The following is a 22,037-nucleotide window of genomic DNA, read 5'->3' as shown; positions in this document are numbered from 1 at the left end:
AAGTTGATTACAAATTAGAAATATCGTCGTTATCAGCCGTTCGTTAGATAGCACATAATGACAGATGCATATTTTATAATCGAGATTCGTAAACGAAAGAGACAAGGCCAGCTTAGGCGTGTAGTTTAACGTTGTTTACTCGATAAAGTGTACCTTAAGAGCGATACGTAGCAAGTCCGATACATTGTCGAACGATGTAACTAACAATGATTCAGAATAAAGCTTGGTTTTGTAAAGAAGTCGCGTGCCGCTCGATGGATCGTACGAATTCTTTCGAGCGTAATAAACTAATAGAAAAGAAGGATTTGGAAAATAAAGATCAATGCCCTATCGCCTTTCTTTGGATTTTCATTGAAAATTTCTTTTATAGTATTAGGAATCATATATATTGACTCGAACAATCAGTAGTAGAGCGCGGATTTTTGCGGACGCAACTTTATTAAATATTATATTCCTGATTCTTGTATATTTTTGTGTCTTTCGATTTTTACTCAAGTTTAGAAATATTATTCAGTGAGATCACTCGCGATTCTACGAAATTACAGGTGATTCTATCGTAATTTCTGCGTTTAAGAATATTCTATACGTAGCTTCATAAGTTATTGAGAAAAAGTGGTCTTTTAGATCTCGAAGAAACACTTCAGAAAAAAGTCGATCATTAACTTTTGAGTTTTTACGTCTAGATAACCACTCTTAACCACTTGCGCTGGCAACTGATTGCGGACCATAACGAGTGACCGTATATAAACCGTATACAATAATTCGTCGCTTTCTTTTTAAACTCGTCGGTATGATATCACTGGATAGAAATTATTGATTAAATTTATTATTTGTTTCGCCTGGGTTATACTTAGATATACCTAAAACTGAGAAAATATTGCAAATTCGGGACAAAAAAATCAGCGCAAGAGGTTAAAAATCAATCTTTTCCAGAAACAATTTGTTATTTCTAGTTTCAACGAATTGGTCCGAATCGATAGATGGAAGAAACGGATACGGACACACTGATTATCCCCAGGTCAACGATTTTATCGCGACCGATATGTCACTGAAACACGCCCAGGTAAGCATTTAAAGAGGAATGCAGGATCTATAGCGAGCAACCGAGCTATTGTCTGCAATTTTCTTCGCGAACTCCCGCGCTCGCTGCTCGTTGGCCAATATCTGATTGTGAGATTTCGCAACAGCCGGCACACGATCGTTGAACTTTCGCAACGTGCGCAACACAACACTGGGAAGGCACAGGCTCTCTCATCGTACCTAACATTAATTTCTACGTAATCTAGATTGATCGGCCGCGGTAGCCGGCGATAATAAAAATCGGTCGTTTACCAACCAACTCATCGGTGGCGTATTTCTATATTCAAGTTCAACCGAGCACGAACGCGATTAGAAACAGCGTATCTTGATTAATGCAACACGCGCGAGAATTATTCGCCCCGACTCTGAATTGCATCGATGGAGATCCGTCACGGAAAAAGGATTCATTTATCATTTTCTTTGCATCTACTTGTACATGGACACTTTGATCGATCTTTGGTAACGGTGTGTGCGTAAATTTGAAGTTAGAAGATATATAAAATATTCAGAGGTACAATTTTCTAATTAGAAAATATAAAAGATAAAATTTCATTTCTAAAATGTTATCTCCGTAAAAATATGAAATCATCCAAACATCCACAGTTACAAAAGATAAAATATAATTCTAGTTTAATTAAAATATTCTACTTTATCAAAAGACAAGCTCTCAAAGCTGTGTTATGCCCAATCAGGAATAATACGTTTAAAATGTTCAGAGTTTTCGTTAGAGTTTTCGCTGGATCTTTTCTATATAAAGGAAGAACAACGCAACCTTCGTTGCAGAAAAGCAGTTTCCACACACTCGAGATCCAATCTTCGCTCGATACCATAAGCTGAATCATTTAATTACCCGAGGTAAAGGAACGTGGCGACGTGAAGTTAATAAATCGCAATTAAAGTGTTTTCTAAGCTCGCGTCTCGCCCGATACGATCATCAAAGAATGAAGACCCGCTCTAACCGGCCGTTCTTCAACTTTGTGTATCATCTACTCACGCGTTTGAATCGTCCGCAGCTATGCCGTAATCGTTACGAGCTTCGTGTTCAACGATACGTAACCATCGGATTCAACTAATTAACGGAATCGTCAATAAAAGGAATTAGCAGTGAGTCGTCTTGCGTGAAACTTTATTGCCAACAACTGAACATTATAGTGCGTGATAATCGTAATTGGAATTGCGATGTCAAAACAAGTTGCAGTGCTGATCTACTGTAATAATTGTGCGAACGCGAAAAGTTACAGTGGCTCACGAAAGTATTTGGATATAGGAACACTTTCAAATGTGAAGATCGTGCGAGTGAAAATAATATTTTTGTGAACGTAACTAAAGAGATAGAATTCATATGTATATAAAAGAGAGTTCATGTTTCAGTTCCTTCAAACCTTCAAACCAAGTTAAGAAAGGAATAATTATATAACGAATGTACGTTCGGAAAAATATAATGATGAATACATTTTTCTTTTTCAATTATTAATAAAATAATTTCAAAAATTAACATATTCGATAAAAGAAGAGTTTGATATAAAAATTTGCCTTCTGTAATGTTTTTAGATAATAAGAATGTGGTACTCTTTGGAAATCAGATGATGGAAAATATTTTAAATTAATCATCAGTTATTATCAATGCTGAAAATATTTTAAATCCGATTGCTTAGTAATAATACTGAACTACAAACCACTTCTGTGAATCACTGTACTCGCGTACATTCTGAGATCGAGAATTACACTAAAATAACACGTCATAGAAACTACATGTTACAAGAAATCATCTCGTTTTAATACACATTTCAATCCTCCAGTGTTAAACTACCGTGAATATTAAATTAAATATCCACAAATAATCTCAAATTGTCTCTGTCCACGTCCAAAGTTCATGTTTCAAGATCAAGATCCTTCAACGATACGATGCGCTGCCTGATTCGCCAGAAATCTTTCCACCCTCTCTCTAAATTCTCTGCTGGACTCCGGAAGAGGTAACCTCGGCCCCGAGTTTCTCAGACCGTGCAACGCTGTCAAATTTTGCAAGCTCTCCGACAGCCTGCGATCGTGATCCAGAATGTCCGGCCTTGGTGCCGGCGGTTTCCTCTTTCCCATTGCTGCATCGTCCAATTTCACGTTGCCGGTCGCTCCATTCACGTAGCTGCTCTCTGGCAACCGATTCATCATCCCTCGGAGAGCTATTCTGACGCTCAACGCGGACCAAAATACCTCGAGAAGAGACGCCACCAGCACGTTGACCGTGAGCAAGATTTTGGTGTGCGAAGACTGACGATGATCCCTGTACCAGAGTGACATCATTCTGCTCTCGATCATTCCCAAGGACTTCTCTGTCACATTCACTGACGAACCTCGTTGCAAATTCCCCTCGTTTCTGTCATCGGTGTTAGCCAACAACTTCCGTGAACTTTCGACATCATCTCCCTCGGGATAAATCGTCGAGGTTCTCAAGATGTATCCAGAGATATTCGACATGTTGTCAAACACAATTCCAGGCGTGGGAGAGTAAGAATGTGTCCTCGAAGAGTGGTCGTAGGTTCCACTGGTATTGAAATTGTTCTCGTCGAGCGACGTAACAATATCGACGTCGTTCAATGTCGTGTTGTTCCTCAGATATTCAACGAGGTGAGAATGGTCTCGTGGCTGCTCGACGATCTTGCCGAAAGACCACAAGGAACCTCTGCTCTCGACAGCAGCCGCAATGTCGAACATCGTGGCGATAAAACAGAGAATCGCCGCCGTCAGGGAGAACAGACTTCCGTAGAAGAAGATGGTGATGTTTCGATCGATGTACCATCTTCTCCAGGCGAGCAGACCGGTCACGAAGGGAACCAGACACGCCACTGACAGGATTGGACCTTGAAGAGATAAGGCCAGGCTGCCCAGCAGAAGCGAAAGCGCGCCGAGACCGAAGTGCACGAAGGACAGGCCACCGACGGTCGACGCCGAGTAACGTCGCTCTGATGGATACAACGAGGACAGAGCTGGCTGCGTTTTTACTTTTATCACGTACACGTTCTCCATTGTCGATTCCCTCTCGTGAACCTTTTGCAATACTCGTCTGACACACTCTTTTACCAACGACCGAAATTAAACGAAGAGAGTGGTTACCGGAGAGAAATTTTCAATGGGTTTGGCGAAAAATATAACACATTTGCCGAGGTAATCCATCGTCGATGGGTTTTTTAATAAATATGTGTTAACTCTTAACTGGTAGAGTCGGGCTATCGTCGACCGTAAGAATTTAGAATTTAAATCATGTACTTTATTTTGGAATTTTTCATTTACATCTAGAATCACTTCGAATCTAGCTCGAAGATTGATTCGGTCACTATAATAACTTAGAATTGTATTACTTGGTTTTGGAATTTTTGATTTTATTATTATATAGAATAGGTTACCATTATTTACAATACAACGACACTATTTGACGATTATCTGTAACTTGAATTTAGGATTAATTTACTTAACTTTTTAATTTAATCGAATTACTAATCTCAGTCGCGTAAAATGCAAAGTGTCTCAAAATTCTGTAACATATGACCCAAGCTGATGCCACTTGAGAGTTAACCCGGATACCTCGAACGAAAGTTGCTTCGGCTCTTTCGGAACCAAAGGCCAATTGACCGTGAACGAGATACAGAAAATATCACAAACTCACAGTTAAAGTGTCAATCGTTCGAAAATGAATCTCCGACAGGTAACACACTCGTCATCGAACTCCTCAAATATTCCCAACAAAGACTACTCTTAGTTTTCACCATCCTACGCTCGCAATCGTGGCCATTCGTCCATTTTGCGACGCAGAATCGCCGAGACGTTCGTTCAGACGAGAAACGGACAATAATTCCCGTGCCAGTCAATTATGCTAACCGCTTGAATTTAATTGAAATCCCCGTACCAGCGTCGCATGGATTTCCTCGTGCGCTCGGGGCACGCGCTTGTGCAATCGGCGCTGTAACAATGGAACGAGGACGAAAACCGAGGGAAAAGGAACCGAGTCTCTGTCCAATGAGCACGTAGACGCGAAACGGTAAATAGATATAACAACCCGACGTCGAGCGTCGTTGCTTCAGCTTCGTTTTTCTCTCGTCGCTGCGAACATTATGCAACAGCGGTTTGTGACTGCCAGCCAACGCAATTATCCAGCTGCACGCGCGTATCGGCGCTCTCGCCTGGCTCGGGCTTTTCTCAGACGCACGCCGTTTTCACCGGTTTCTTGCCGCTCGGCGAATTCAGCCGCGCGCTCGATTTTTCGATCTCTTGGGAAATCACTGAACCAGTTCCCGTCAGTCCGCGAGAACTGTCCGCTTTGTCACCGATCGTTCCTCGTCGAACTTGGCTCAACCTTCTCGTTGACTTCTTCCGCGCGGTTTTAATTGAGAACATTCGCTGACATGACGAACGCGAGTGTAATTAACGTCATTAACATCGTCGCAGTTGCGAGCGATTCTTTTCGTCCGCTAAACAACCGGTTGCTTCGTTCAATGATAACTCGCTCTAAATTTTCACGAACAACGCGTGTTATTCTTTGCACACTCCGTGCAGTCTCACATGGCAGCGAGTGATTCTTTTATCGTCGATTAAATAACCGATAGCTTCATCCAACTCTCGCTTCATTCTTCCCCGCGTACCGAATTTCGCGTCGAATCAAACAGCAGTCGAGCAATTGGCAATTTGTTTCATTCGTTCAAGTCTCAGGTTGATTCTTCACGAAACACGCCTTCGTTCTTCGGCATCCACTGAATTTCACTTTGCATATTATTAGTCCAGATGTTAAATCAGAGAAGATCGTGGATTTGAAGAAGTAAACTTTGGCGAGGAGAGACGACTGTCGACGAAAAACGCTTGGGTAGAGCCTGAGTTGCGAACGAAGACTAGTTCGGAGTTTGAAATTACTATGAGATCCTGAACAGAGACCTCCCACGCGGTCGGTTCTCGCAGTGAAAGGGACAACAGAGAACGACGGATAGATGAACCTTCGCGGTTGTTTTAAGCCTTCTTCACACCACTTTTCACATGCTCGTGAAACGATGTCACGCTTACAACGCGAGAAATGCATCTATCGTAACACGTTTCTTGTTGATGCAAGAAATTATGTTCGTTAAATACAGCCAAGACGCAGAATCAAGTAACCTGCAATGTGTTTTTAATGCTTTCAACTGGACTGCGGACGGTTCGTGGCAAATTCAAAGATGCGAAAAATTGCAAAATAAAGTGCACGTTGCGACATTTACTAAACCACTCGGTTAATTCAATTATTTTGATAAAAATATAAATACGCGCGAGTTAGTTATAATTTGTAGATCATCGCTCGTGAGAATAAACACATCGTAGAATCGTCACGAAGGATTTAGGCTAACCTTTATTTTTCACGGTAGAAACACAGGGGATTGGCACCCGACCTTTTCTCCCAAGCTCGAGCCCACATACTATCATTGATACTGATCAATCCAATTCAATAACAATCGTGTGAATTCACCGTGTAATATCTTTCGCGATGGCACGAGATAATATTGCTGAGTTTTCAAATAATATTTAAATATCGATCGTCAATCATCTCAAGATTTAATCAGATTTAATGAAACACTACTTTATAAAAGAATTAACAATATTACTAACTCGTGACTAAATCTTCTTGGAATAATCTAGAAATAAATTCAATTAATCTCTGTAATTCGTCTTATTTCTATCTCAAATGAAGAGTTGCCATATAAAGAAGTTTTCCATTGACGTTCATAGCGTTTCACGTGAAGACAATTCCTAGCAACAGAGATTAATTAATCTGATTGCGCTGATTAAAAGGGAGACCAATAAAGATTATTACGACCGGGAAGCAGAATATTTTAAATACTTTTTGTATTTTATTTTTCAGTCTTCTGCAAACAATACCCTATATCGTATGGTAAAAATACTACATCAATGGTTGAACATCAAAGTGTTTAATGGGGAAAGGTTCGATGATTCACAGTCTAGTCGAAGCCACTGACAAAAGAGGATCAAAAACCGACACGTTTCGGCACGTGTAACAAGAATAACTGGGCACGTGTGTACTCCTGTTTTTCAAAGCGATTTCCTCGCGAGCAATTTTAGTGCCACCACCAATTTTAGTTCATTTGTTCACGAATTAATGATTTGTTGCACGTTCAACCACGCTCTCTAGCTGTGGGAAATTTCCTTATTTTTCTGTATGAAATTACAGACGAAATTTACGTCCTATTTATTAAAAAATAACCAAAAAGAAAAAAAAAGAGAAATCAAAATTATACGAAGAATTAAATGACACTTTGAGATTATCAAATGATAAGAAAATAATTGTAAAAATTTCAATTCTTAAAACGAGAGTTAACTTAACATTTGCCGCAAGAAAAGAGAAAAGCTCACTTTCTCGATCTCTAGAAATAAAATTCTTCACTGATAAATCACTCGTGCGGAAAATCTGCTACGCTTTCCTGGAAACTGATCGCGATCCCGCAGAATAACGACGAATTACTGTTTAATACGGATAAAACGAAATGAGTTCAAACGAAATCATCAATTCAACTCGCTTAAAGAAGATATTATACTAAAGACATCGTTCAAGACGATAATATATTTTCTCGTTTCATCAAAATAGAAGCAAAATGGTACTTTTTCTGCCCTCGATTCCTTATTTTCATTACAGCACATTCTCTCAAGAATTCCTGCAAGCTTCTCGGATCTATGAAAGAACAGATTCCATTCGCTCATGCATGAAAGTGCTAGCTTTTTGCTAAAACTAAGCCATTTAGGTTACTATTGGGCCTCGACGGTTATAGTTTTCTTGAAGATAATGTTGATCGAATTTTGACAGACAAGGGAGGACACGTGTCGGCGTTTGAAATAAAAACTTCAATAAATTATGAATGATTGTATCACATAGTCGCGTCTTCACCGAGCGTTAATGTCTCCGCGCACGTGATCATTTCCTCCAAAAACTCTCATCGGGGACTCTAATTTGCGCTCGGAATTTTAACGCGTCGACTTCCTCCCTGTTCCTCGAAATGACTTTTCGTCCGTTAACGTGACATTCGCCTGCACGTATGAGCTAACCGTGTATTTGGTGCATGAAGAGTGAAAGATAAAGAGCGTATTTGTGATCGGAACGCGTTTGTATTGGAGCAGCTGTTACGATTGGGGCACGCGTCCCAACGGTCGCAGCAGCTGCCCAGAAAATTGTCTATAGTGCCTTCGACTGAAGTTCTTTCGTGATGTTCACGCGATAACGCTTTTTTTTATGCATGTACATTTAACTACTGACACGAGAAGAAACAAGTTATCAGTTAATTGTCGCTAGTTTCGTTCGATTCGAAAATTCGAAACATTCGGTATTTTTGCAATACTCTATCGAAGCGATGAAATAAATAAAATTATCAAAATGTGGATACATGGGTATGTGACTTTCGAGTCACACGATGTTTAATGAATAAGAGAAACATCAATTATAAATACTCAACAAGATTTCTTGAAATTCTACGTATGTATATACTTTTTGGTGGCGACTTTAAGTGTTGCTTTATCATGTTGGAGTTGTGGAGTATAATTAATAATTTAAATCGGTAATTCCAAAATATTCAATTATTCGATTGACAATTGTTCGCGAAATTAATTTATAGAAACTTCATAATTAAATAAATTAAATTGCAAAGAATAAGAAAAAAGTTTGTAATAAGAAAAATACATTCAACCCTCTAAAACCGTACCACGTATGTTGTAAATCCATCGAGCTTTTACGAGAAATTACGAATCGATCATTTTAGGTATTTCTACCACTGAAATTTATATGGAATGGTATTTAAAATTTAAATGTCATGGCGGAGAAGGGATCACCGCACAGGCGATATAAATTCCTTAACATATTGTCGAGGGTAGAAAACGTTAGAAGGAACGTACTATATACGAAAGGACCCCCACCCTCGGTATGTGACACCAAGTTTTATATTATGTGAACCCTCTGACAACCCCTCAGGTAATACGTCGCATATACACACGCGTGTGCGGTGGTAACGCTCGAAGAAACGCCCTTCGTGCATCTGCTCTTCAGGAAGCTCGTGTGGCAGTTCGTTGGAAGCAACCGTACCGTACAGATCGAACGCATTTCAACATCGGACTTTGCCCCCGCAACAGAGACTCGGCCAGTTTCTCACGCCAAAGTGAAGACAAATTTTCCACAGTAGCGGTGTATCGAAGAAATAATGGAAAAAGTTTGAAAGTCAGTGTGTTTCGCGACTGTTGTGAAACGGAACAGAAAGAAGAAAATGTGCAAGGTACACCGCACTTCCACGAAAGATATCGCCTCGCCGCCTGTACAAACGGTAACATTCTCCCTCGAAACTTGGACATCGCCAACCTACGTCAGCAACGTTTTCCTGATTGTCGTCAATCGGAAAAATAAATAAGTGGCAGAATAAAATAAAATTCTTCGGAAACCACGAGAACCCACGTTCTAAATGTGCGCAGAGATCTTCGCGCGTGTCTCAATAAAGTTTACTCGCTCAACGAATTACTAAAACATCGGACACCGAGTAAAGACTCTGAGACCAATAAACGAGCAATCTCCAAACCCCAATCTCCAGAAACTTTGATGAAAATTGAACGAAACTATCCGAGACGATAAAATGATGGCTCAAACGACAGAACCGAGTCCGGTGCACTGTTACACGAATCCCTCGTTCTGCCGACAATCGGAATACATACCGGAAGACCAAACTTCTGATCTACCGCCGCCGCCTCATTTCCAAAACAATGACGAGCTACCACCACCGCCTCCGCCGTTGCAGTTGCAGTACAACGGTGGTCAAAGCAACCCCGCGTTTCAAGAACCAGGCGTGGAGGGTAGGATCGAGAACACGGATAGCAGAGACAGATACTGTTACCTCGAGGCTAACAGCAATTCCACGCATCGAAGGTATGGAAGCGTTCCGGTGGATGGACATCGCGCGATGTACAATCAAAGTTCAAGGTACGAGTACATACAGGACGAACAGAGGGGTCAGATACAGAGGAGGGGTTCGCTGAGGTACGAGTTCATTCCACACCAGCAGGTGCAACAACGTTCTGCACCGGTGACCAACCAAGACGACGGGCGGGAACTGCAGATGCAAAATTGTCGGAACAACAGCGGAAGATACGCCGTTGTACCGGGTGATCCGGATTATCAGGACGAGGAGACCGCGTGGAACACGTCGCAGCGTGTTTCTACGACGCGGAGGCATATCAACACGCCACAGGGTAGGTTTATTGGAATAGTAGATTAATTGGTGGTAAATGTGTCTTGGAATTTTAATGAGATTTTCTCGTGACTGTGGTGTTAACATCTTTGTCGGGTAATGTTCGTGACGTTTCGGATGAAATTCTGATAAAAATGAATATGCAAAGCAACGAGAATTTGTATGAAAGAGATTAGCAATGCCAACTTTTTAAAAAGGGATGATGAATTAACTTGTCATTGGAAAATGCTTCTTCGATGATGAGCGCATCATCGTCTTTTGTTAAAGATACTCTGCTACGTAAAATAATTATTGCACTGCGAGATATTTCGTTTAGATCTCAAATGCAAAGGAATTAAAATAGCAACATGTTACTAGGTCGTTACGCTAGAGTGCCGTTGCAAGAAGAAGACCCTCCAGCTCTGCCGGAACGAAACGCCCAAGAACTATCGGTTTCCCCGAGAAACAATTTAGCTACACAAAAACTGCACGAGATATTGACCACTCCGAGGAAGCCTCGATCCAGATCCGAAGAGAGAACTCTATCCCCAAAGAGACAACATTCGTTCAATCAAACCGGCACCCCACAAAGAAGAGCACTCACTCCGGGTGGTTCCCCAACTGGTACACACGGTTTGGTGTTCGGCAAACGTTTGCCTTAAAAAATATCTAAAATAGAAGAAATATCTTAGCGGGTCACATACATAGATCACAAACTGAAAGTGGAATTGTGGAATGCACTGCATTTCAGAATTTAAAGAACATATATCGTGAAAAAATCTAAATCACTACAATAATCTTTATTTATTCTAACTTTAGATAATCTGTAGATATAAATAATGTTAAATTTCATGGAATATAGGTCGAACATTTAGTCCTACGCGTTCCACGCCTCAAGGAACACCACACAATCGTACATACTCCATGGGACCTCAAACTTCCACCCCTAACAAAGAGCCATCGGCGCGAAGGTGCTTGCCATTATTAGAAAACCCGTCTCGACAGCAGGATGTCTGTCCAGCCAGCAACTGTGGGAGACTACGATACATTGGCACGGCTCCGGTTGACCTTGTAACGATGGGTCATGGTGACCCACCGCCTCGTTACGCGTACTTGGAAAATGGACCAGAATCTATGCCAATGGTATCCGGTTCACCAAAGTATCAAGTGATACCAGCAGGACAGAAAAGAAACGCGTACCAAAGCATAGAAAGTGCCTTTATCGCTAGAACCGCAGTGGTAAGTAATTATATAAGGTTCAAACGATTTGCAGAAAATTTTTCTAAAAATTGTTCAATTTAATTTTTATCAATATCGAGGTTATTATTGAGATAGTATCTCGTTATTCGATTATGTAACCGTATAACAGAGAATGAAATGATGAACTAATCGTGTGGTTTATCTATATAGGTTCCACCACTGTCACCACCGAACAGTGACGCAAATACAACCTTGGCTAGCGGTTTGGAGAAGAACGACAGAAGAAACGCACCGCTCTTGTTGGTCTTGGTTGGTATTTTAACATGCGGTTTGGCTTTGTACTTGTCTTGGACGCAAGGAAGAAGGTAATTACACGCGAATAAAAAGATTTGTAACTTTTATCAGGGACTAAACGGATATTCATTTGCAGATATTATTACGACAGTGCAGCAGGTTGCGGGGCCTGCTGCGCCCTAGCTGGCGCTTGTAGAACATTAAGAAAGACTTGGACAGGACTTGGACTCGCAGGATTGTCGGCACTAAGCTGTGCAGGACTTCTGTTACTCGCTGCCAAATCTCCCAAATCTGGCACCCCTCTGCACGATGTCACGGCTGGTGCTTTGTGCGGAGTTTCCCTCTTGGGTGCTATTTTGGCGCTAATCGCGCTTTTGTCACCAAGGTGCAATTTAGGACGACACAGAAGAGTGCATTCTTGGATTCCTCGACTGTCACCCTGACTCTTACATTCAGCTTGTCTCTTGCGTTCTTGAAATGTATAGAATACGACACACCTCACGTATTTGGGTGTATAAATTGTTTAATGCAAGAATGATGGAGGTGAAAACAATTAATTGCTAATAATGAAATAAATTAAAGGTTCTATACAATACAATGCAATAATGTTAAAGAATATTAAACATGTTATAAATTAATTAATCTATATCTCCAGCTAGTTCAAGTAAAAATGTCTCAATTCAAGTTTAAGACACGTACACAGTGTGACAAGATATCTGAAAATTGCCAAAAATTCGTGAGATGTGTCTTATTATATACAATTACTATTAACTTTTACACAATGAAATGTTGTCTGATCAGACATTGAAATCCTAGTCTGCTGTTTCATCGACGGTATGAATGATTATATAGAAGTAATGTTGAGGGAGTGTAATGTAAGAAAACAATTTATGCTCATGATGTATTATCATCAGACTGCGAATGTTTACGCGTTTTTAAATTTTTATAAATCAAACCAGAAAAATATATATATATATATGTATAATACATGTAAGTATTCTTGTCTAACTTGAAGAGTGTTCTATTTTGAATATTTTATATATTTTTGCACATTCAAAGCATTTTTTCATCTTTAAGTTTCTAAGAAACGCATAGATATCCGCATTATCTTAAGTGAAACAAATTCAACACGCGCTCCTAAAAATTATCCAATGCTTTATATTTTTGTAAAATCTTGTATATTTCATTTTTTAAATAAAAAAATTTCCAATAATTCTCCTCAAAAATCTTAAAACAAGTGCTATATTTGTATGATATTCACAATGTGGAAACGCGATGCAAATATTGTCCAATTCATTAAATCATTAGAGCTTTTATCACCTAAGATTTTACTTGTCTATGAAATAATTTATCAATTTGCTATATATCAAAATAGTCATCGATTTCAAATGTATAAAACAGATAATATATTTCTTTCAATTAAAAAAAGAGAAAAGCTCATCTGATTGGGAATCCTACGAAGTTATTTAATAATATTCTATCAGAAAAAAGGTATTTCAATTAATAAAAGCAATACCGATTTCGTCAAATCTTTAGTAATCATCATTATAAATAAAAAGTTATTATCTTTTGTAGATAAATTTGCAACGTGTACGATGCATATTGTTGTTTCAGAAACAGATGGAATATCTGTATAATGAGTTTAATTGCTTGAAGATTTATGCAAATTTCACGTGAATTGAACATGGCTGGCTCGATTCGTTACACAAATCGATTCGACTTCGACAAGACGTGATCGTTTGTCTAATATGTACATCGTTCGAACACGGTTACATAATTGCTTAATACTAAAATCCTCTAATCTTTTGATTTTTACATTTCTTCCTTACTTTTGTGTGTCCAAGGCAAACAGTTTTCATTCTCACGGATTGTATCGTGATACATCGTAATATACACATGCATCACGACCTCGTCATAGAATGATTATTTCCATACTACAAAGTACATACACATATCCTTTATAGTTTATACAAAGAAGCATTTTCCCCTCGTTGAATAATCGTAATAACAGTTAATGGGAATATAAAAGTTCGACGGGGGTATTAAAACGTCAATTTGAACCGGCGCGCGATAGTTTACCGAGAAAAATATGATTGACAATTATTAAAAAAGTACTTACAAAATTCGAGGATAAAGGAGTCACCTGTCGCTAATGGCGGTTGATCCGTTTGAATTCGTACCGTGTGCAACGTACACTGATGACGTCAGCATTCATGTTTTCGCGCCAAATTTCAGCAAGTGGAATCGTTCTATTTCCGTCAAAATTATAACACCGACAGGCATGACATTCGTACTGAATGATAAAATGGAAACCTCTCGCATTCCTGATGCGTTTTCGGCGTGTTCTTTTTTTATCAGAACTCTCAAGACGTTCAAATACTGCAAATTGTAATCTCGACGATGTATACAATACAGTGTGAAAGTGAAGTTGATAACTTACGCTTTATGCAGAGTGCATTGAACTTGTCGCAGGATTAAGAAGCACCATTCTTTGTCTTGACGATAGTGTTAATTGAATAACACGGAATATGATTGCAGGAACGAGAAAATATGGAAAAAAGAAGGAAAACAGTGAGGAGCGTGGTGTGGCCGTGCTTCCCTTCCTCCAGTCGGCAAGTTACTGAAACGGCCGTGAGAGGGTGCGCCAGTAGCGCCGATAATTCGTAACCACGAAAGGTATAAGTCGTTCTCCTGTAAACGTCCGTCGCCGCGAATATTTTCACGTGTGTTTCTCTGCTATTTGTGTATCGTGGTTCGAGCGTCGAGCGTCGAAAGGTGTGGCTGACAGGGATGTACTCATTTACTGTCGGGTGAAAGAACCAGGCCGAAAACAGTTGTTCGAACGTGTTACTCTCACAGCAGCAGGTAAGAATTTTCGTCGTCTTTGATCAGTGCTCGTGTAGATAACTTGTACGCTTGTTTATTTGTCGCGATCGTATCGCTCTTGGGGTAATACGTCTCATCCTCTCCTATCGATTTGTTTTGTTTGACAAGCGCGAAAGATGCGGAGCACGCGTGTCATGTCTCGATTCAAGGCCAGGGAAGACATATTGGCACGTGAACAGAGCCTATTAAAAAATAGACCTGCCCGACCGAGGGAAATCGTCACGTTCGAATCGATCGGGAATTATTTACAAGTTTGCGTTGATTATTGCTCGTTCATCGAGTGCATTTGTCTTGAGTTTACGTGCGCTGCGTCACACGAGCTCGCTTGTTGTTCCTTTTACGTTATATAAGGAACACGCTTTGCGCGAATGTGCCGCTGCCATTTTTGTTGACGTAATGAGGCGCGAAATTTAACCGACTTCTGTCAGTACAATACGTACCAGGGTACGATCTTTGAATCGCTCAATCGTTTCTCGATGTTTCAACAGCGACCTTTTCTGTATTTTATTCGTTTGTTCGCTGATAAGTTTCAAAGATAGAAGAGGTCTATCGAAAGAGCGAGTCAAGCGAAATTTTTATCTAAGATCTGGTTGCAAATCACATGTTTACACGCGCACATTTTTCTCACAACGTGTTTTAATAAAGCTCGCTTGTTCATCGTGTTCTTTCATCGTGATGCATAATAAAATTATCAGTCGTCTAATGACCATCTTTAACAATAACCTCGTATTCGCGGCACGCTATTACGCTATGAACGTTTTATAATTTAATCTGCCCTGTCCACTCATTTATCCATTCACAGAACATCCGACCATGGCATATTTTCCTCCCGCTGGTCGGCTAATACACTTTAAGATGCGACTTCTCAAGCAACATCGTCGAACTACGTTCTCGACGATTCTACTCGTTCATCAATTACCGATAATAAATATATTCATTTACAAAAATAACAGCCAAAAGTGATTGCATTTTGAAATGATTGTTTCATCGAGTTATACCATTTCGTCTCGAGGCTATTAACCTATAATGTTAGAGATACAGTTTCTTGAATTTTCACAAAATCATACAGTCTAGATGAAAGATATGACGACAACAAAGTATTAAGCAAATCCTTGGACTTTTCTTTGATAGCTTCAATATTTAAAAAAATAGAATGTAAATCATTCAATCAAAAAGCAACATTTAAAATCATATTCTAAAAAGTATGAAGAGGATGAAAGATCAGATAGAAAGATAATTTTGACACAGCACGAGATCGAATTTCAAAAGTACTCTCATACTTATCTTATACTCTATTTATTTTATTTTATGCTTATCAAATATTTTCATGTTCATTTTTATCACTCCCTCTTACAATTCTATATTTTGTTTCTCAACACCGATAAATTTCTGGAATTCCAAGCGCGTGTCCCAAATATTTTGTGGGTCGTTCGATGGCCCAAATTCGTGCCAGTGTTTGGATATGTCCACGAAATCGTATGATTCCAAAGCGCGTGGTTATCATTGCATCGTCAGGTTTCACATTTAAACTAAAAAGCGATGATCGACGTGGCAACAAAGACCCTATTTCTTCTGTTCGCGGATCGACGTCGTACAATTGCGCCTAACTCTGACAATCGATCCGACCGTGGCCCAACTTGACAGCAATTTAAAATCGCTTCTCCTCCTGTGAGCCGTACCAAGTGCAACTGCCATTCTCTCCCACGAAACGTCACGTAGACCTTCTTCCGCTTCTTTTACCAGGCGTTTATCATGCGAACACGTTTAACCATAGAATAAGAGAATAACGTAACCGAGATCGAGTTAAAGCTTTGAGACTCACCGGAAGACATCGAAGATAAAGAATAAAAAAATAAGAAAAATTAAAAAAAAAAAACAAAAAACAGAAAACAGAAAACGAAGATGAATCGACGAAAAGTGAAAGCACCATCTTTTCAGGAAAAATGGCGATCACCTCGCCGAAGGATGCCAAGGAGAGCAAGATGGAAACCGCGACAAGAAGTTGGATAGCGAAACCAATTTTGAGCTCCGAATTCGTTGATGATCCGCCTCTCGAAGATGTCTACGTGGGTTTAATTGAGAAGAGAAAGGACATCTCGATTGCAATTCAGAGGATCTCTTCCATTCTGCCAGGTTTCCATCACCTGAAACGCTGTTTCTCCGAGAAGTTACTCTTGGCTCCGGTGAACTGTACAGAATTATTAACAGAAACGGAACACTCGTCCATGGAACGAAGTTTGACTGAAGATGAGCTTAAAATGGTATTAAGGGAAAGGGGATTTGACTTATCCTTGTTGAAAGACGACTTTCAGATGATAAAGGTGCCGGCGAGAGCAGCCAAAACGAAGGCACAAGCGGCGCGGCTCTCCAATATTTGGCCTCTGAACTTTCACCCAGACGTCAACGTTGAACGTCTAATCGACGGATCGGTTTTCACAGAATACCAATTGGGTCTGATAGAGAGGTACATGAACGTAGCTGTGCAAGCAGCCAGATTAGGAGCTGTCGGCAATGCGAACTGCAATGGTAGCGCGGTGATTGTTGACCCGGAGGATGGAAGAATCCTTGTGATCGCTGCCTCGAAAATCGACCAGCATCCGATGTGGCACGCAGCTATGCTGGCTGTGGATCTTGTTGCTAAACTTCAGGGCGGAGGTGCTTGGGAATTTGAAGAAAAATCGAAACAGAAAGATACTGTCACGTCGGAAACATCTAAATCTATTGATCAGAGAGAAATAGTAAATCGTCTAACTAAAGAAACGAGTATCAAGAGGAAATGTACAGAGGATGCTCCACTTTGTTATCCAACAAGCTTGTCGAGAATTAGTCTTCCAAAGGAAGAATCTTTGGAGTGCATTGTCGTTCGACGAGGACGAAGGAATAACGGTTCAACGAAATCCGAGAAGATTGCAGCAACAAACGCTGAAAAATGTGGTCCTTATTTATGCACAGGATACTGGACCTTTTTGTTAAGAGAACCGTGTCCTCTTTGCGCCATGGCACTGTTGCACTCCAGAGTTTTGAGAATATTTTACGGCATTCCGAATGAAAATACAGGTGTGTTAGGGTCCAAGACGGTGTTGCACGCAGTGCCAGGGTTGAATCATCGATATCAAGTTTGGAGCGGCGTTTTGGAGCAAGAATGTCGTCAAGCGTTGCAAGACATCGAGCATAGAAATACGAATTGATTCGCACGGTTGTCACATTTCTAACGATTAATTGTAATTCTTTAACGACAAACGATTTGTGGAACAATGTTAAAGATCGCAAGGAAAATTGTCGCTTACAAGCATTTCATTCGTTAGATTAAATCAATTAAAAATCGTCGGAGCAAATTCTGTACGCGTTTCAGTGCAATTGCAGCAAGTGCGAGTACGATTTTCGTAACCTTTGAGAATGATACCGACGAAAGAACTGTCCTTGGCATTGTCGTGAAGTAAGTTAGCCGAGTCGTGATGCTATAACATCAATGTAACAACCGGTTTATAATTTCAATCAAAAGCAGACGACGCAAAAGATCTTACACGTGGTTTAGACGTGCGTTCATCCATTATGAGGCAGATATATGTACGACCTTGGTGTCTTAGTATAATTTGCAGGAACAGAAATATCTATTCGTGGTTGTTGTTTCTTCGTCTACACGACGAGTTAGGCACTTGTGTCTATTATATTATACAATTGTTAATCTTAATCTTGAACAATCGTAAAAATTCATCTTTTCCGATACTTTCTCATTGTTGGGATTAATCCTGATTAAACGTCACAAGATTGAAGTATAAAACACAAACTTTCATTTATATATATTTTGCGAAAATCATTCAAATCTTTGAAAATGTTTCTATAAAAAATATACATATATATAAATTGATCGTTTTTCGATCATTTTGCTAGTTCTAATGTTAAACGATGAGAAAATGGCTTGGGCTTTCAAAGATCGTTCAATTGACAAGTTCAATATTTAAAAGTGACAATCACTCGGGGGGGAACTCCGAGTTTATTATGATTAAAGCGATTCTTTCGAAGCGTTACGTCAGGCTTTAAAAAAAGAAAATCCTCCGCGTCTTCGTGGAACGATTCGAAACTTCAGACAGAAATTATTATTAAGATGAATTACCTCTAGTTGCCACGAGTGATCCTAGGAAGACGTCAAAAATAATTCCCTCGTCGACGCAAGTCTATTATTTCATATAGAGCAAACTGTTGTCCGACGAACGAATAATCTTCGGTTGGAAGATCGAGATATGTACTTCGCGATAGCGTGAGGCAAGGCCGCGTGAAGTAATTCGCCGTCGGTGGTCGTTGATCTCGTCGAATCAGTGGAAACGTCGCTATCGGAGTTTCCTACGAGGAGTTCCTTTCCGCAGTCGTGCGGATCACTCGGACGTCGCGTGCAAGTGTCGTTGATACGACGAATACGCTGCTTGTTCTGCGGAGCTTTCCTGTACAAGACACGCACGGTTTAATTTGTATGGAACCGAGTAGCGCGTATAACAATGACCTCGCGGATTAACTTCAATCAGCGAAACTTCAGACGTCTAACCCCGTTGAGCTGGCCGGCTTTGCTGAACGGATGTACGTGCAAAGATGCGGAGAACAGCGCTGGAACACGCTTAGGAGAAAATGATGGTACATGGAATTAGGAAGCATGACGACTTATTTGTCAGCCGAGCTGCAGTATGATTGGCGATCCAACGTGACTTGAAAGAATTCGGCAATTGGAAAATTTTTAAAAAATTGGCGATTTTGCACACGTGTTGACAAAGAAATCTTGACATTTTATACTATGAATTATTGATAGACTACTATTTCATCCAATTTTATGAGATGAAATATTGAATTATTGAATTACTCGAATTGTTGGATCATTGTAAAACTGGATGAGAGCGGAATTTTCTATAAACGCATCGACTGTGCGTCAGAGATCTTTAACTGGACGAAATTCCTGTTCCTCGCTTTCAAATGTTGCAGTTGCGTCAGGCTCGCGACCTCAATCACAATTATGCAAAGTTTTAAATTCTTTTGAATTTTTTAGTTGCCGAAACTGCAAGATTTCGTTGTTAAAATCGGTTATTAATTTTCTGTTGTCTTTTTTTTCTTTTTTATTAATAAATGGTATATATTCTACGTGTTCGACATTTTTATACAGAGTTCTCTAGAAGCCCGATTCCGTGAACGTATATTAATCTTTGTTGTTTCAGGTTCTGCTTCCACGATATTAGTTTTTCTGGGGATTTTCTCGTCAATTTTCTGGAGACGAAGCAACAACCCGAAAGTCCAAGGATTGCAGTCTGGAAATCTGAACGAAAAGGAAACACTCTGATAAATCGTCTTTGTCTAATCCCTCAGAATCTTTATTTAAACATACTTTTCGTATAACAGCAAAAAAACTCTAGTAGTATAGCAGTTATCACCACGTCCTTCGGCTGGCACGTGGCTTCAATAACATCATCCGAAAACGCATTGACTTTCTCTCTCTTTCCTTACATTTCTTGTTCAATCTATGATTGATCGTCCAACGGAAGAGCGAAGAAGAATCTTCCTTTCTCGTAATCTCGTTGGAAGCTAAACGAAACGACACGTTGGCCAAAGTCAGAGAAATAACGTCTTACGAAGTAATTAATCCACGTGGTGAACAGTCATCTTTTACGACGCAACTGCTCGTCAAATCGACGTAAACCGTCGTCGTCTGTAATAGCAAACGGAAGATCCGTAAGCGAAACTGAAACGGTTTTGACGCAAAGGTTTTTCCGTTTCATTCAGCCAGATAGAAAAAGGCGGAACGGGTCAGGTATTTAATCGAAATTCGAATTCAGTACGTAACGATACCGGACGATTTTACGAGGTAAACCAAGTCACATTTTGCTCATCAACACTGAGTGGTTCCAATTGACGGTCGGGTCGACCCTCCAGCGTAGACACTATTGGTCAGCCTTTTAATACAGGCGGTCGCGATTGGATCAGATACCCGGATCGTTCTTAGACAGAAGACATCGCCGGAGCATTCGGTTCAAAACTTTTGACGTCGTCAGTGTCGCGCAATTTGCTGTCGGTCGACGTCGTCGCAAAAAAAGGGGTAGAGGATTCGTGAGACGTTCGCACGTCCGCAGTTTGTCTCAGTCGGTTTAAGTCGGTCAAAAGTAGCACCGAGCTCGTAAAGATAATCGAGCAGAACGATACCAAGGAAGCAATTGTATCAGGAAGTCGAAACGTTCGGTCTGCTTGGCAGCTGATTTCGGAAGAAAGGAGATTCGTTCATCATCGATATTTTCGAGACTTTAGAATATTAGAAAGAAAAAGAAAGAAGATAGAAAAAAAAGAGGAAGTCATCATCGGATAGAGCTGTGAATTTTTCGATAACGTGCGATAAACGTATCTCGACGTAACATCTGAGGTCTCGATTATTAAGTTTGAATGGCTCAAATCTACTGGCTGTTGCTCTTTGAAAGATCCTGATCGTTAACTCCACAGCTTATCGCCAGAAGATAGTAAGAAAGAAAGATTTGGAGCAGAAGAAAGAAAGTGGGGAGCTCGTTGGAGAGGAAGATTCGTGTTCTTAGTATTCAACGAAAAGGACGAATATTGGCTGACTTCTTCGAGAGGTTCACCTTCCCTCGAGTGGAGAATACTTTAAGGAACGTTGACGAACGAAACACATTGCAATTTGGTTTTACACCACGAAGCCTCGTCTTTTTCTCCCTGGATCAGATTTATCTTTCCATCGGCATCATGGAACGAAGGATCCTGAAAATGTGGTGACGACGTGACAGGCGAAGGCCTTCGATTATCGAGACACTATCAAGTGGTGTGAGCCATAGTCAGTTAGAGAAAGCGAAATCGAAGTATATATTTGTACAGTGTCCAGTGACACTCGCTGACAGTCAGTTTTTGTTAGCCGAAACGAATCCCTCTATCTCGAAAGATAATACGAAATTTCCTTCCACGACTGCTGATTTCAGTTACCCTTTACGTCGAGCGGGAAATCAGTGAACAGTTGTACCGAAGCTGAATCCGAACGTAACCAAGCTTCCGTTTCGTTGAATTTCCCATTTATCGAGGAGTATCGAGAATACGTGTCGGCAGGCAGAAAGAGAAAGAGAGAACAGCGGGCCGTCATTTCGCGAAACGCTCGAATCTCAAAGGAAAGAAATAGTAACAAGATGCGTTGCAGCCAAGGTGTGGCGATGGTATTCGAGGACGCGTTCGTCGTCTTTTCGCGGTTTCTGTCGCTCAAGTCGCGGGGTTGCGCACTCTTGGAAACGCACCGGCAACGCGAGACAACTGGCATCAAGAAATTGTACAACAGCTTCTTCGTAATGTTCTAAGGATAGCTCATCCTCGTGGGAAGTATCGGCC

The 22,037-nt window shown here is 40.4% G+C and overlaps 3 protein-coding genes across 4 annotated transcripts; 2 read left to right on the top strand and 1 right to left on the bottom strand.

Moving 5' to 3' along the window:
• Nucleotides 1–2,588: 2,588 nt before the first annotated feature.
• On the bottom strand, nucleotides 2,589–4,189 carry LOC122530954. The gene has a single exon (XM_043658396.1). It carries the CDS (start codon nucleotides 4,099–4,101, stop codon nucleotides 2,965–2,967), a length of 1,137 nt encoding a protein of 378 aa, XP_043514331.1. The 5' UTR covers nucleotides 4,102–4,189; the 3' UTR covers nucleotides 2,589–2,964.
• A 4,764-nt stretch (nucleotides 4,190–8,953) lies between these two features.
• Nucleotides 8,954–12,754, top strand: LOC122530952. Its single transcript, XM_043658394.1, has 5 exons — nucleotides 8,954–10,326; nucleotides 10,683–10,928; nucleotides 11,167–11,543; nucleotides 11,715–11,869; nucleotides 11,935–12,754. Exons 1-5 carry the CDS (start codon nucleotides 9,714–9,716, stop codon nucleotides 12,239–12,241), a joined length of 1,698 nt encoding a protein of 565 aa, XP_043514329.1. The 5' UTR covers nucleotides 8,954–9,713; the 3' UTR covers nucleotides 12,242–12,754.
• A 1,677-nt stretch (nucleotides 12,755–14,431) lies between these two features.
• LOC122530953 (probable inactive tRNA-specific adenosine deaminase-like protein 3) lies at nucleotides 14,432–20,740 on the top strand. Of its 2 annotated transcripts, none has more exons than XR_006307150.1 (2): nucleotides 14,432–14,663; nucleotides 19,883–20,740. XR_006307150.1 is itself a non-coding variant. In XM_043658395.1 (2 exons), exon 2 carries the CDS (start codon nucleotides 16,628–16,630, stop codon nucleotides 17,870–17,872), a length of 1,245 nt encoding a protein of 414 aa, XP_043514330.1. In that variant the 5' UTR covers nucleotides 14,552–14,663; nucleotides 16,623–16,627; the 3' UTR covers nucleotides 17,873–19,808. The 2 variants fall into 2 exon arrangements, 1 of the variants encoding a protein (XP_043514330.1); XM_043658395.1 differs by lacking the exon at nucleotides 19,883–20,740 and adding an exon at nucleotides 16,623–19,808 and having other exon boundaries at nucleotides 14,552–14,663.
• The last annotated feature ends 1,297 nt before the right edge of the window (nucleotides 20,741–22,037 follow it).

Source organism: Frieseomelitta varia, unplaced genomic scaffold (genome assembly GCF_011392965.1).
Source record: "Frieseomelitta varia isolate USP_RPSP 00005682 unplaced genomic scaffold, Fvar_1.2 scaffold_367, whole genome shotgun sequence".
NCBI classification, from domain to species: domain Eukaryota; kingdom Metazoa; phylum Arthropoda; class Insecta; order Hymenoptera; family Apidae; genus Frieseomelitta; species Frieseomelitta varia.
The sequence above is the reverse complement of the archived record's forward strand: the minus strand, read 5'-3'. Positions and strand labels throughout refer to the sequence as shown.